Genomic DNA, 14,314 nt, shown 5'->3' on the forward strand with positions numbered 1-14,314 from the left:
TGTCGGCTCGTTGGTAAGGCGAGAGCTTCAAGCCCGATTTCAGGTTCAGGTGGCACACCCCCCACACAAGCACCACCCGACGAAGGGGGGACGGGGAAAGCTACAGGCCAAAAACCTTCGACCCTTCTTTCTAAATGGGGGTGCCCGGAGCACCCCATCTTGTCATTTCGTTGTTGCTCATTCCCGTTAGGCTTAGGCCGAAGTGTTTGGCGTTTCCTTCTCCGCGCCCGCTCACGCTTTGCTGACCTATCGCGTGGTAAAGAGAAGAGAGTACGAAAGAATAGTAAACAGAGCACACCGCAGAAAGATTCTAAATATGAGAAGTCCCCCTTGGATTCGATAAGAAGGAAATGAAGAACGGGAACGAAACGAAATGAGGCGTTTCCAGCTCTAGTTTCGGATGAGCTTCTCCCAATTATGTCTGGTAATAGAATAGGGCGGCTTGCTCTGACCAAGACTCCACTTTTTGCTCCGTCCATGGAGCGTATGAATTTCCTGGAATGTAGATAGACCAAAAGAGGGAATGAAGGGATAAGAATAGGAATTATAGTCCCATTGGAAAAAGGGGCACCAGTGGGAACATCTCTACTGACGAACCATTTCAATAGTAAGGGTGCTGCCGTGCCACGAGGCACGACCATAGAAGTAATGAAAAATAAAAAGTTATGTAGTTGGACCATCTGCTCTATCCGTTCGAGTTTCGCTTCTCTAGAGAAGATGAGACGCTCAAAATGAAAGTGTTCGCAACGCATACCGAAAGGATACCAATGAAGCCGACCATTAATGACTAGTTCGAACACCAGGAGCGGTCTGATCCCTGATTTGATCAAACAGACTGCTCTTAGAAAGATGAAAGAAAAGCAAACTCTCCAAATTGTTGACCAAGCAACACTAGCGGAACAATCTCAACTTCTTACCAGCCGGATGGTGCGCAATGAAGACCAATCCGCGAGCTAAACTAGAACATCCAATAGCAGACAAGCTTGCATCTCCGTCTTGTCCCGAATCCTTATTTTCTTTCTCCTACAAGCCAATCATGCAGTCTATAGCTCTACTTTACTACGATATATCTTGCTATTGTTTTGTTCTATCACAAACAGTCAAACCAGCTACCGAAGAAGAGATACTCAATTCGTTACCATGACTGATAGGATGATCAAGCAAGGCAGTCCATAGACAGTTCCGCTTCTCCTCTTAGTTAGAGAGGAGCAGAGACCGCTCGATCTTATCTTGTTGGTTCTTCTTCTTTTTTGTCGAATCTGAACCATGAAAGTCAGTCAATGTTGGCTTCCTCTCAGAGTTGGGATCCTCACGACCCTTTCCTTGATTGCCTGAGTGAGGATCGGAAGAAGCTCAGCTGCCAATGCAAAGTCCGCTTAGTTCAAAACTCTGAAAGCCGAAGGGAGGAAGGCATCATAGGTTTTTTTTTCTAGGTTCAGGGGCGAATCGCTAAAGGTCGAAGTCAACGGCATTTGAAAATCAGACTGAACCCGCCCATCTCATCTTGATTTAGGGGGGGATACAGGGATAATTTGATCTTATATCACGCCATTTCTTTATTAGTAGCGAGTAGCAAGAAGAGAAGCTACAAGCATGAGGTCTCACCTTATCTTATTTAGAGGATCTTTTTTATTATTCAATTTAAATCGGCCAGGAGCCTTGGTTCCACTCGACCGGAGATACGACGTCATTTATCGAAAAGACCTTTCACTAGCCTTTCTTTCACCCCGATTGAAAGCAATGAATGGGATCGGCTTACCCCATTCTTATAGCGGAGAGAGTGGTACCGTACTGGCTTTCAAGCGGCTTTCCTCACTCCCTGGCATGACTACAGAAGAGAGGGAATTCCTACCAGACCAGAGAGGGGTGATTCTCTAACAAAGGAAAGAAAGGAATGACTATCTAAAAAGAGACAGGCTTGCACAGACATCCCGATGGGAAAGAAGGAAAAGACTGGATTTCCGCTACGCACCTTGCTCTTCTCTGTTTAGGAGTGGGAGTCTGTCTTTTCTAAAGAGTGAAGCTCCTCATTCAAAGAGGAGCGGGTGGTTATCGAGGTTTGCAAAGTCTAAAACTTCAGCATGTTGGATGCACCCAAACAAAGCCGGTTAACCAAAAGGCGATACGGAAATTGTCCTACAAGCGCAATCCCATAACCTACATCGACCACTTTAGGAATACGTGCTGGGCGGGAAGACTAAGATCGAGTTGGATTTCGGGACTAGGGTAAATAGGTAATCGACTCCTTTTCATACAACAATATACCAACCGGGCTTACTATACGGAATATAAGACCTCAAGGCAAAGCCAATTTACCCGAAAGCTTGGAAAGCATTCCACCTTACAACAATACTCGCGCAGGAAAGAAAGCAAACAAAGTCCTATCTTAGGGTGACGAGGGACAAAGCAGCAACCAAAAAGCATTGAACCTTAGCCGACTTCGAGCACTTAGAAAGAGACTAGGCGCTGACCGATAGGATTCGAAGGATTGATTAGGCGATGACTGACTGAGAGGCGGATACGATTTCACTCTTTGGTGAAGGATTAGGACTTAGGTGGGCGGCTTAGCTTAAGGGAAGGGGCATATTCTCCTTGATTTCAATCTATTGGGTATTGGTAATTGCGTAGATAACGATTTTCCGACAGACATAGCAATTATCTCCTTAGGGGGCTTCCCCGCTTCGCTTCTTCTTTGTTCATTCGTAAATCGCGTCTTTTTAAGCCAGGTCAAAACGATTCGATTTTTCTCTGAGTCTACGGAGATAAATCGGTCTTTAAGCGAAAATCCCGGGTTTTCTAAAACCTTCTCGTGATGATCTCACTCCAAGGAGGGAAAAGGTTTGTTAATTCATTCAAAAGACGGGCTTTCCTAGCTCATATAGTGGAAAGCGCCCTTCCCACATCGATCCGAAGAATGATGAAACCTGCCAAGTAATATAGTAGTAATGCCTTTCCCAATCCTCTATCGAAGGAAACCCCTCCGAGGGTGAAAGAGGTGGCTAACTTTCCTTGCCCCAGGGAGCTTCTTTGTTTATGTCACTAAGCGTGATAGCTTAACCGCGCTTCTAGCTCTATCTCTAAAAGGAATTATTAAACCGGCCATGCCAGACAAGTACTGGTTGAAGTTCCGCCATCCCCTCTCCCAGTTGCTATGAATCGAGAGAGCCCAGTCGCTCCTCCTGCCTACATAAATAGAGGCATCACTCGAGTGATGCCTCTTCTAGTAGATCCAATCCAGACAGATCTAGTATACGTACAAGAATCAGAAGGGGTCTTCTCCCTAGGTGAGGGGATTGTGCTACTTGCTTTTCTCTTAGTTGAATAATGGGTCTTTCTCTTTTTCTTTCCTTTCTTGTTCCGTCCTGCGCTAAGCAAGCGAGTCTTTCATTCCTTGCTCAAGTAAGTGAGGACAAGCCCCTTTCGTTTATCCGGATCTGCCTATCCGGGGACTTCTCCAACAACCTCTTCTGGGGAACAATCTCTTATGTACTCAGACGGGCCGCTCCACTCCCTGTGTTCTTTCAACGTAGCAAGGAGGCCGGCTGAGAATGCCAAGTCGGTCATCCACACTCAGTCAGAGTCCAATTTCCTAGCGGAAGAAAGCCAAAAGGGAAGTTCTGCGTCCTCACCTTTCAATCGAGCAACTGCGTTTCTTCGTCTTAGGCCTCCTACAGAGGTGTATTTCCTTTCAAAGTAAAAGAATTTAGGGGATTCTCGCCGGATGGAACAAGGCGCTTCGAACCATATACTGCTTTTGCTGGAATGAAACGAACGAAGCCTTGGAACATAATTCTGCTGCTTGCTGGGCCCGGATGGCGGAACTTGCATTTTTTGAGAGAAGAAAGCGGCCCCCCTTTTGCGGCAGAGTAGAAAGCTGAGCTTTCCCTCGTGTAGCTCCATTCAGAAAGAACACAAAAAAAAGGATAAATAACATTTTTTCGCGGATTCTTGCCATCACTACTGGAAAACAAATTGAGCTGTAGGCATCAAGGTAAGGGGGCGATAAACTATACTGCTGCAGAAACGGAATCGAAGGGGTTGGTTGAAGGGTAAGGAAGGATAGCGTGATTGACTGCTTTAGTAGGTAAGAAAAAATCATACTAACACGCTGGTGGAAGGAAATTGTTAATAAGTAATCGGGAGAGAAGCACCCCAGTATGCAGTAAATGCCTTCTCTTCCATCTGCTTCAAATCTTAGTGGAAGAGTTAGAAAGAAGAAAGGCAAATATGATCGATTGATGAGTGAACATCCTATCCTGGCGCGGATAAAGCTTGGTTTACTATTAGCATAGCCCCTTGAATGGGATCATATGAATGGAAAGACGTGTTTTTAAGCTTCAATCAGTTGGTCCCTTACTTAAGTTAAGATAGCTCTTAAAGATGAAAGCCCAACGCTATTGGCTTAGCTTCTACTACAATTACCCTAGCATAGTTTGGATAGATGAAAGCTGGGGGTCCCCTTCTTGGTTAATAGCAACTTTTTCTGCTTATCTATTACGGACCATAATGTCTTTCTTTCCTTATTCACGACTGGGATAGCTTGGATACAGACTTTTCTTCCCCGGGATATAGCGGGTTCTCTTCTCGGTCAAAAACGGGCAAAGGGGAAAAGATAAAGAAAAGGGTAGCGTCAATCTTTTTCTATCTGACGAGGCTATTCTTATGAGTGCTACGAATACTAAGACTCCCTGTCCTAACGAGCTAAGGGGGTGTACCATTCAATGCCAGCCCTATGGCTTTTGCTTGTCTTGTCTCGCCATAAAAAGCTGAGCTAGATGGGCCCGAACCTGCTCCTGCTCTTTTTGGTTCATAATTGTCTGTGGGATGGATATGGAATTCGACTTGAAACTTGCGTATGTCCTTTAGTTCAAGAAGATGGACACAGCATTGCTCTAAATGAGGATAGATGCGTATGGTATAGGAATCGGGAAGAGAAGATCAAAGCCGCTAGTTGAAGACAAAGGATCACGAACTGGAGTTTTCTAATGAAAGAAATGCGAGAGCAGGTCCTGCAACGTGACTTGGTTTGCTCGGGTGTGGAAGGATCGGGGAACAGATATGTCGATGGTTGAAAGGCTAGCGAATACCATTCTTTCAGGAATTAGGCTTTTGAGACCGGCTAGCTCTTGCTAGCATAGAGCTACCAGCAACAGGCTAGACATAAAGAGCTAGTATCGGTCCTAAGACAGCTTCTATGCCTACTGCTACTTTGGCTCTAGACTAGTCTTATCCCTTCAATGCTTTTATAAGACTAAAACTCTTCTCGCCGGCTCACGGGACTCGTAAAAATGTGTTCACGTAACGTAATAGGTCGTTGCTTGCTGCTTGCTGGCTAACGCACCTTACTAGCCTACGTAAGCGCTTTGAAGCCGTAGCTTGCTCCCCAGACAGTCTCTCTTTTCCCAGTCGTACCCGATCGTTTCGATATGATTTCTATTTTTTAAGTTAATGGGGCCTTTTTAGATTATCATCTAAGTAAAGCGAAATATTCCCAACCAACCTTCACTCAGTCAGTCGTAAGGCTGTATCTGAACTACAGTGGCTTCAATCCGAGTCCGGGTCCCGGGCTGGCTGCATCGGAGAGGGGTGGAAGCAATGGATCGAGTGTATTGATTCCATTTCTTCTCGTCCATCGAATTGGGGATCCTATCTCCTAGTCTTGATCTACCCGGTCCCCTCGGAATGAGATGGAGATGGAAGCAGGAGCGGAGAACCCCAGCTGGAAGGTCTTTGGTGCTCGAACCAGGCTGCTTCCTCTCCATCTCCTTAATTAAGGGCGAGTGCTAAAGGGCCTACTTTTACTTGAGTAGTTAGGGCGAGTGGCTAAAGCCCACGATGAAAAAAAGTGGAGATGAGAGTCGCTTCCGATTTTCCGCCCTACAAAGCCAGCCAATTCGTTACCGGCTAACTGGAGGCCGAACAAAAGCGCGGCTACGACAAACGACGAGTTTCCTTCCCGGACGGGGGCACGTGTAACAGCCCCGCAGGGAACTAAGAGGAGTTGGTGTTAAAGACCGATAAGAATTCATTCTAACTAGTAGCTACTCATTACACACAAGAAAGAGTGTAGGTTTCAGTTCAGTCTACGGTCTCCCGTCGGATATCACTCACTGTATTCCCTGCTTTGGGAGTTAGAAGTGAATCAGGGACTTGCCATGGATACGAGTGAAACGAAGGCACAGGCCATTGTTTTGTATCAATTTCTTCGTTTTCTGACCTCTGAGGAGACTTCCCCGCTTAAGCCATAGTAAAAGACCTAACCACTCTGCTCGGCTCTCTGTCAAGGGAGAGCCTTCGCTCCGCCTTCGGGGTACTAGGTGAAATGGGTTACCTCACTCCTATCCATTGATGTCTTGGACGGAGATATTCTTGAAAGTAAACCTTCATTCTTGGATAGATGCTTTCTTGCTGCTCCCCTTATTATATAATGATCTACCACGCTGCTTTGAACGTCCCTGAATAGGCGCATCCTTTGCTGCCATAGAGCGAAAGACAGGGGCACGGGACACTATAAAGAAGAGATGGCTAAGCTCAAACTCCAAAGGAAGCAAGTAAAATAAAATAGAGAGGAAGGAAGAATGCAAGCAACGGATATAAGCGTCCTAGCGTAGCGCGAAAGAACTGTATGCGCATAAATTAAATAAGGACGACTGACTATATAGAAATATGAAAGTGGAGTGAAAGTAGTCTACACTACGCCTTCAAAGGAAGGGGCCATGACACATTTATTGACCCTATGGATTCCAGGAACCACTAAAGTTTCGACTAGACTCAATCAATCGAGAGCTAGCATTAGAGAAAGCAGTAGAAAATCAAAGACGACTTCGCACTGAAAGCAAGGGGATTCGCTAAGCTAGTAGCTCTAAAGTAATGGCATCCTGTTGATTCCTAGCTGACTAATAAGAGTTCTAAAAAAAGCCCCCCTTCGTACTCTATTTTATATTCCCCATTCCTACGAATGCTTCATCGCTTAGATGTGTTCGCCCTGCCCATGTGTAGAAAACAATACATATATTATGTTATGTCCGATTTGCTGACTACCTTGCTATAGACCGAGGAGTAACGACAAAGCAGGAGATCATAAACAAGATACAAACTAACAAACATACCTGCATAAGGACAGCGGCACTTCACTGGGTCCCTATATGACTATCATAAAAATACATCTAAAGATGCGTAGTCAACAGATCCCTAGTCTTAGAACTAGGAGTTTTACAGTGAGATAGACGTTTAACATAAAAAGAAAGCTATAGCGCTAGCCAGCAAGCAAGCATTCTCGATTGAAGCATGAAAGAGTTTGCAGTGCAGTCGTAGGTACTCTCAGAACAGATTCATTCGAAAGAGCAAATCAAGCAAGAGCGCGGGACGAGATTGCGATAGGCAAAGTAACAAAGTAAACCTTCTAAGCTTCAGTTAGTGTGCAAGACCAATTAAGGGTTGTCAGTTAGACTTCCTTTGAGCACGCACGCAAGAAGCTGTCCAGACTTAAAGCGGTACTCCGTCCAAATAGGAATAGTAGCAATCGCCCTAGTTAGTCGTTTAGAGTGAACCTGAAGAGGTTTATGGACTAGTTAATCACGTTTATAAAGAACCACCCAGGTTTAAGGTATACGCCATTCAGGCTCATAACAAGCTTTTGTCGGAAAATAAATCGGCAAATGCAAGCAACTCTTTGAAGCAGATACGGTTAAAGCAAGAGGATGGAGTTGAGAGGCATCGGGAAAGTCAACAGTCCCAGAGCCTTTTCTTTCAAAGAGCTGATTCAATAGCAGTAAGACCGGTTACGCTTACACCAATAGCAGGTAGGTAAAGGCAAACAAAAGATATGGCTAAAGCACCGGTAAGACCAAGAGCGTCTGCGTTGAGTAGATCTGGTTACCTTTTTTGTTTGTGCCCGAGAGGAAGGATTGATTTGATTGCCCGACTATCGGCAAGAGTTGACTGACTTCCTCGTTCAGTGGGGAAGTCTATTCCCTCTCAATCAATGCCCGGGAAGGGAACTATGAGAAAGGCACTTCAAGAATACATATGGAGATAGGCCATTTAGATAGACCGATTCCAATAGCGTCCCGCAAACTACCGGGAAGCCCACTACATAGGTAGGGGGCGTGCTGACTTGACTTTCTCAATTAAGGAGGTCCGCTAGCTGCTTGAGCCATAAAGACTTCTTATTTCAACGGATTTCATTCACTGGCTTTCCTCTCTAAGAAGTCAGGTCGATCCAAAGCCATTGCTTGAAGCGATTTCCTTGACCGAAGTCTGCTACCGAAGCAGGATTGCTTGACACACAAGCATACCAACCCGAGGGAAGGTAAATAAGGATGGTGGTCAATCAAGCTATTCTATTAATAAGTAGGAATCCGCTTCTCCATGCCCTTCCATTTTCAAGGGGTAGGCCCTTCGCGGCACACAAATCAGATTTTATTGTCTCACTGGCGCATTCGGTAGCCCCTTCTAGTGCGCGTACTAAGACTAAGGCTACAGCTCACTTCTTCCTTACTAGACCGATTGCCATGAATGAACTGGCTTGACTTGACTTTAGCTACAGGGACAGTTTCACCGACCTAAGAACCATTTCCTTTAGCAGCAGCGGAGGATCTTCTATGAAAGCAAAGAACACACCGAAGCTCCCTTTAGATCGAAGGCCTTGCATACTAAGATTATTCTTATACGTGCTTTCGTGGAAGTCTCACCTATCAAGGAAGTCTGACTAAGAAAGTTTATCCCTGCGGGAAGCATTAGCACCTCAGCTCAGTACGCATAGAAGTCAAGTCTACCTCTATTTAGCTCTACTGACTTTCTTATACCTATACCAGGAACCCAAGCCTACCTCTTCTGGTTGAAGTTCCGATGAACCGGGTATTCCCTCAAGAGCCAAATTTACCTGTACCGCACAAGGAAAGATCTCAATCGGCGTAGGGCGAGGGTCAAGCTCCACTACTGGGCCGGGGGAAGAGTCTGCAACAAAATCAATTGAATAGACAGAGAAGTCCGGTAAGCGTATCGATTCAAGCAAGTCCGACTAGTTTAGGCGCCGCCTTCCAGACTTCTGATGAACCGCCGGGTGGTATGAACTCCAGAGCCCTATTCTGGTTACAGAGTGCGGGTAACCGACAAGTAGGTTAGCAAACAGGTGAATCAATAGGCTTTGCTCCTGCCTTCGCTTCCAGGAGAGAAAGAGTACTGGCCTTAAAGCTATTTTTACACAAGATAGGATGGCTGGGAGGGAGTTCTTGAATGCCGAATCCCTGAACTCATACCCGTCGGTAGGCTTTCTTCCCGCTTAAGATAGACCCGATTCCAGTGTATCGTAGAAAAGAAACTTCGCTTCTGGTTTGGAACCCTGAGCAGACTCCGGTGATATTGAATCAGCCAGAAGGTTCACTCCTAACCTTTGAAATGGAGCTTGAGCTGCTAATAAGGAAATACCCCCTTTTCTTATTTCACACAATCCAGGAACTTCCAGAAATAAGGGAAGAAGTCTGTAGGAAGCTATCCGAAGATAGGACTTTCCTCTAAGGCAACCAAAGCCTTTAGCTACTCAACTACTTGAGCTCATTCGATACCAGACAAGCGCTCATTGGCTACCAGAACTACTCAGATCAGATCTTGGCTTCCTAACTCCTAAAAGGAGTGCGTATGAGAGAATCATGTTCAAGAGAACTATGAGGAAGCAGAACCTAGTAAGAAGAAGAGCTAGCAGCGGAGAAGATCCCAACAACGGCTATTTGAACACCGCTTACTGTACCAGCGGTTGCTGATTCAATTGGCTTAGATTCAATAGCTGCCGAGTCGATAACCGGATTCTTCAATACGGATACAAAAGCTCACTCATTCCGGAATGGTCGAGTAGATTCATGAGAGGCAAGAGCAGGAACCACTGCTTGACTGGAAAGACGAAAGGCGGAAAAAGGCTCCTTAACCCACTCACTCTGAAACCCAGAGAAAATGAGCCAAGCCCGTAGGGTGTAAATGGATAAGACCAATAGGGAATCAAACAAAAGGCAAGATTGAGAGATAGAAGGCCAGGCTTGTCGCCAAGGGGTTCACTCTGAAAGAGGACATCGACTACACTGAGACCTTCTCCCCGCTTTCTATTCCTTCCCGGCGCAAGTTATACAGAAGGGTGGCTTATACCAGCTAACGAAAACTTCCCCGCTAAAGAATTGCATCACACAGGTGAAAGGCGATCCTTAATAGCCTAAGGAGATTTTCGATGACTTAGCACTACCAAAAGGAAAGGAAGGAGAATAAGGGAAGGTGCCAAGCCTGATTGCAGCACGAGTAAGGGCTTATCTTGCCCATTTCCAAATAGACGGAATTGGAGCTAGCCATATAGAAGAAGACTCTCTGCGTAGCTACAGAGAGGATAAAAGGTGGGAAGATGCCTTTAGCTAAGCGATTCAGGGTCTTTTCTGTACCCAGGATCCGATCCCGTTGATCAGTGATCAGGATGATACGATTGGTTGTAAGACTTGGTTGGAACACGAGGTTTAGCCGAATATGAGTTATTCGTTTTTGAACTGGAATGCCTTCGTCCGAGTGCGTTCCCTTCAAGACAAGAAGAGGAGCTTTAGCTTTAGAGCGCCCAGAGGAGTAAAGATCAGCTAAGCATCCAAAGATAGGAATAGAATAGCTGATCTTCCGCAACTGGTTTTGAAACCTATATGTCTTAAGGAGGGCTAGCTCATCCTTTCATCCGCATTAAATGGGTTAATGGGAAGCTCAAGAAGGATGGGTATTGCGCCCGAGTGAGCGAGTTAAAGGTAGTCATAACCCTTACTTTATAACCTTCAGTCCGGCGAAGCTAGCTAATAAGGAAAAACCCCTCTTCTAACTCCCTGCCTGTAAGCCTTCTTTCTTCCTTACTCTAACAAGTAAGCAAGTCAACTACCTTCTGTCTTCTTTTCTAAAAAATATCCCCAATAGTCAAGATCTCATGCAGGAGAGAAAGAAGGAGTCTGTTGATTCTATGGTAGCTGAACGTCTTAACTTTAATTATTCCTAATATAGTTCCTTCTTATTGATAGCACCAGAAAGAGAACTCCGCCTTCTCGGGGATTCGATTAGAGGACTTCCTTTAGCTCTAAGACTAGGGATCAAAGGAATTGGTGGGAAATCCAGAAAAGCTCAAATCCCACTGTTAGAACATTTCATAAAGAGGAGAGCCGGTCTTGCACACTAACTCATGAGTCAACCTAGGAAAAGAACTGCTTTCCAGCCTTTCACTCCTAAGAAGCAGGTCCCACTCCGTCCAAAGCTTGCAGCTAGCTCTTTTTCACTTTATAATAATACCTTTGGATAAATCCAATTCTTGCTTGCTGGACTATTGTGGTCTCACTCAATACCATACTCTTTTCTTTGAAAATCTTCGTATCGTAGGCAGGGACTCTCGCCGCGACCCGGATAATGCTTCCTTTTTTACGATGCCGGATCGATGCCAATGCCCACCTCTTTGGTTGGGGAGCCAACGAGTCCACCCAAATTCTGTACTGATTCGCTCGCTTTGTCCACCTTCGCCTCTTCAAGTTGGCTCCTTCTCGAAATGACTCAAGTCTGACCAAGACTGGTCCTTCGTAGTTCTTTCGCCTTATCTGGCTCGTAGATGGCTCTTGGAACTAGTGGTTAACCATTTCTACGCGAGACCATCGTTTATTAAGAATGAGGCTTTTCCTGGGCTCGTACGAAAGTCTCTGTGAGTAGTTCCCCCGGCTAGACCAGTGCCAATAGTTAGAGTTTAGACTCCTTTTTCAGGCCTTCGCCTTAGTCCAAAGGGATTCTTATGTAAAGAAAAGAATTCGTTACAAAGAAGGTCAAGCTAGCTGGCTCATAACCTTGAGAGGGATCAAATCCTATTTCGGGAGCTGCCTTTACACCGGTATTCAAATAAGCTGCTGCAAAGAATGAGAAGTGGGTCTCGCTCTCCTAATCAGTCGTTAGCTTATCCATCTCTATTTTTATCCGGGCTTCTTCCGCTTTAGCTGAGGCCGATGCCCCTATCTTTCTTCTGATCCGCCCCTAAACAATAGCAATAGCACGAATCCTAAGCTACGGCACGCGAAGGAATGGTTCCATGAATCATGGGTGGAGGCGACAGGGGGATTGGCTGGCTTACTATGGGGAAGGGGAGAATCACTAAAAAAAGTATAGAGCTCCCCTAGGGAAAGTATTCTACCTCGTTGGACCGTATTCGCTACTAAAACGTAGCCCTCCTCCGCCTTCGTTTGAGGAAGCAGGTATTCGCTTGTCAGCTCTAGCCTTCCCTTGCCTTGCCCCTCGAAGAGTCCTACCCCGAACAATATCCATTGCCTGTCTCGTACCGCTCCGTGGGCTTTTATGATTAGACTACTCACGAATCTATCCAATTTCTTACTGAACTTGACTTGTCTCCGATTGCCATGCTGCGCTTTTCGCTCCTTATCCCGTACAGAACGAAGTGAATCTTATTGAAACATTCATTGCTATGGGCCCTCTTATTGCACTGAATGACGGATCACATGGGGTGGATCCTACTAATGCAATGTTTTCTCCGTGTAGGAAGGCATTTTGAACATCTAGCTGGTATAGGGACCACTTCTTTGATGCAGCAATAGCCAGTAAAGTCCTAATCTTCACAAACTGAAGTTAAGGTTTCCTCCAAATCTATCCAATATTTCTTCTTGAGCAAAGCCTTGAACAGGACGATAGGAATAATGGCCTACCTCAGGCATGTTGTCTGGAACTGGATCATGGCTTGAGTCTGGAGAGGGAGAAGCGTTGGTTTACTGATCTCTTTCAGGTCCTGGCTGAGCTTCAACAAGATCTGGTGTTAGACGAAGTTTCTTTCTGGTATACACTATGGTTGATAGTGTATGAGTCACAGGCTTCTCTGGCTGATATATATGACTAATAATTCACGGTGATACTCTCCGGGGGCAAACAAAACTAGACTAATCAGTGTAGGAGAAGTTGAAGTGGAAGCAGTGGAGGCAGAAGGTCGCAAATCGCCACTCATCCGGATTGTTCTTCTTGGATTGGTTTCCCCTTTGCTTTGCCTAAGCCAAGCTTCACATTAAACACAAGAATTGGACCAGTGGGGCGAGTTTGCTATTGCTAGAAGTTCGAAAGGAGTAGTCATAGGGGCTTTGGGGCATTCCCCCAGGGCATAACTAATTAGCGGCCTATTCTTTTTTGTCTAATTCAATTCCCATCTCTCAAGCTAAAGAGAAGGTAATAAGGTAAGCCCAAGCAGCTGCTATTTGAACAACGGATTCAGCCATTGAAGATCTACAACTTATGACTCCACTGGTAGTATACTAGATGCAACCTATTCTGTAACAAGCGATTCTGGCTATAGCACCAGCTCATTCCCTGACTTCCTTTCTTCTCTCAGGACATTCTCTTCTTTTTCTTTAACTATGTCATTTGCTTTCACTAGCACCGGTTAGGAGAACAGTAAGACTTCCTCCTGTCCCACCGACTGAAGGCTATTGCTTCTGTCTTCGTCTTGATGGCAGCTATCTTTCTAAACAGGAGAGAAAGAAACTCAGTTACTTTTCAAAGACACAGCTTAACCACACTAAATCAGTCTAATGGGATGGGATCCAGAGGCGATCTTCTATATAGAGATCGGTGAAGCGAGCCCATTAGGGATCACCGGTGCTATCAATAAAAGAATAAGGAATACCAGGGTGCCGTTAAGGTAGCTCACCCGGCTCTTCAATAGAAATCCCTGCAGTTCAGTCACCCCGGGGTAATTCAATTCACTCTTCTTTCAGCTCTTGTGAAATGGTATCTGTGGTTCGCTTTCCCTTCCTTTCTTATGGTAACTAGGCCTGGTAGCATGTTTGCTAGTCTTGTCGGACTAGGAGCTCTACTAGGCTTGACCGTGGGAAATAGCTTTTTTAAATGAAGACGTAGGTAGATAGAAGTAGTAGGGGCAAATGATTCATTTAGAAAAGATCCGATACCAAGTGACAGCGCACTAGCTGGTCGGTGTGAATGATAAAGTGTTAAGTGAGTCTTTCTGGAACGCCACATCGTAGAATAGCAACATCTTTCTTATTACAGCACAAAAAAAAACACACAGATAACTATCGCTGTTGGACCGGGGAAGGCAAGAGCGATTGTCTTCATAAGAATTCCCCAACAGGAGGGAGAAGGATCGTTACTTTGAGTCCTAAAAGCACGGCAATCCTCTTTTTTAAAACGACTTGTCTTTTAGACGTCAATGGTTTAGGAGAGGTTTCCTGCCCCGCCTAATCATCTGAGGCCGTAGTCAGCCTCAATCTTTCTGATTCGTAAGTAACTCAGTGAGTGCTTTCCTTTTCCCATG

The 14,314-nt window shown here is 45.4% G+C and overlaps 1 protein-coding gene across 1 annotated transcript; it reads right to left on the reverse strand.

Moving 5' to 3' along the window:
• Positions 1–726: 726 nt before the first annotated feature.
• LOC114172422 (putative mitochondrial protein AtMg00170/AtMg00620) lies at positions 727–4,134 on the reverse strand. The gene is given in 2 exon segments (XM_085669680.1): positions 727–3,852; positions 3,854–4,134. Coding segments are annotated over 2 exon segments (528 nt in total). The 5' UTR covers positions 4,100–4,134; the 3' UTR covers positions 727–3,570.
• Between the last annotated feature and the right edge of the window lie 10,180 nt (positions 4,135–14,314).

The sequence above is a fragment of the Vigna unguiculata genome, unplaced genomic scaffold (assembly GCF_037176805.1).
Source record: "Vigna unguiculata cultivar grain cowpea cultivar isolate G323 ecotype 2 unplaced genomic scaffold, ASM3717680v1 ptg000473l, whole genome shotgun sequence".
Lineage (NCBI taxonomy): Eukaryota > Viridiplantae > Streptophyta > Magnoliopsida > Fabales > Fabaceae > Vigna > Vigna unguiculata.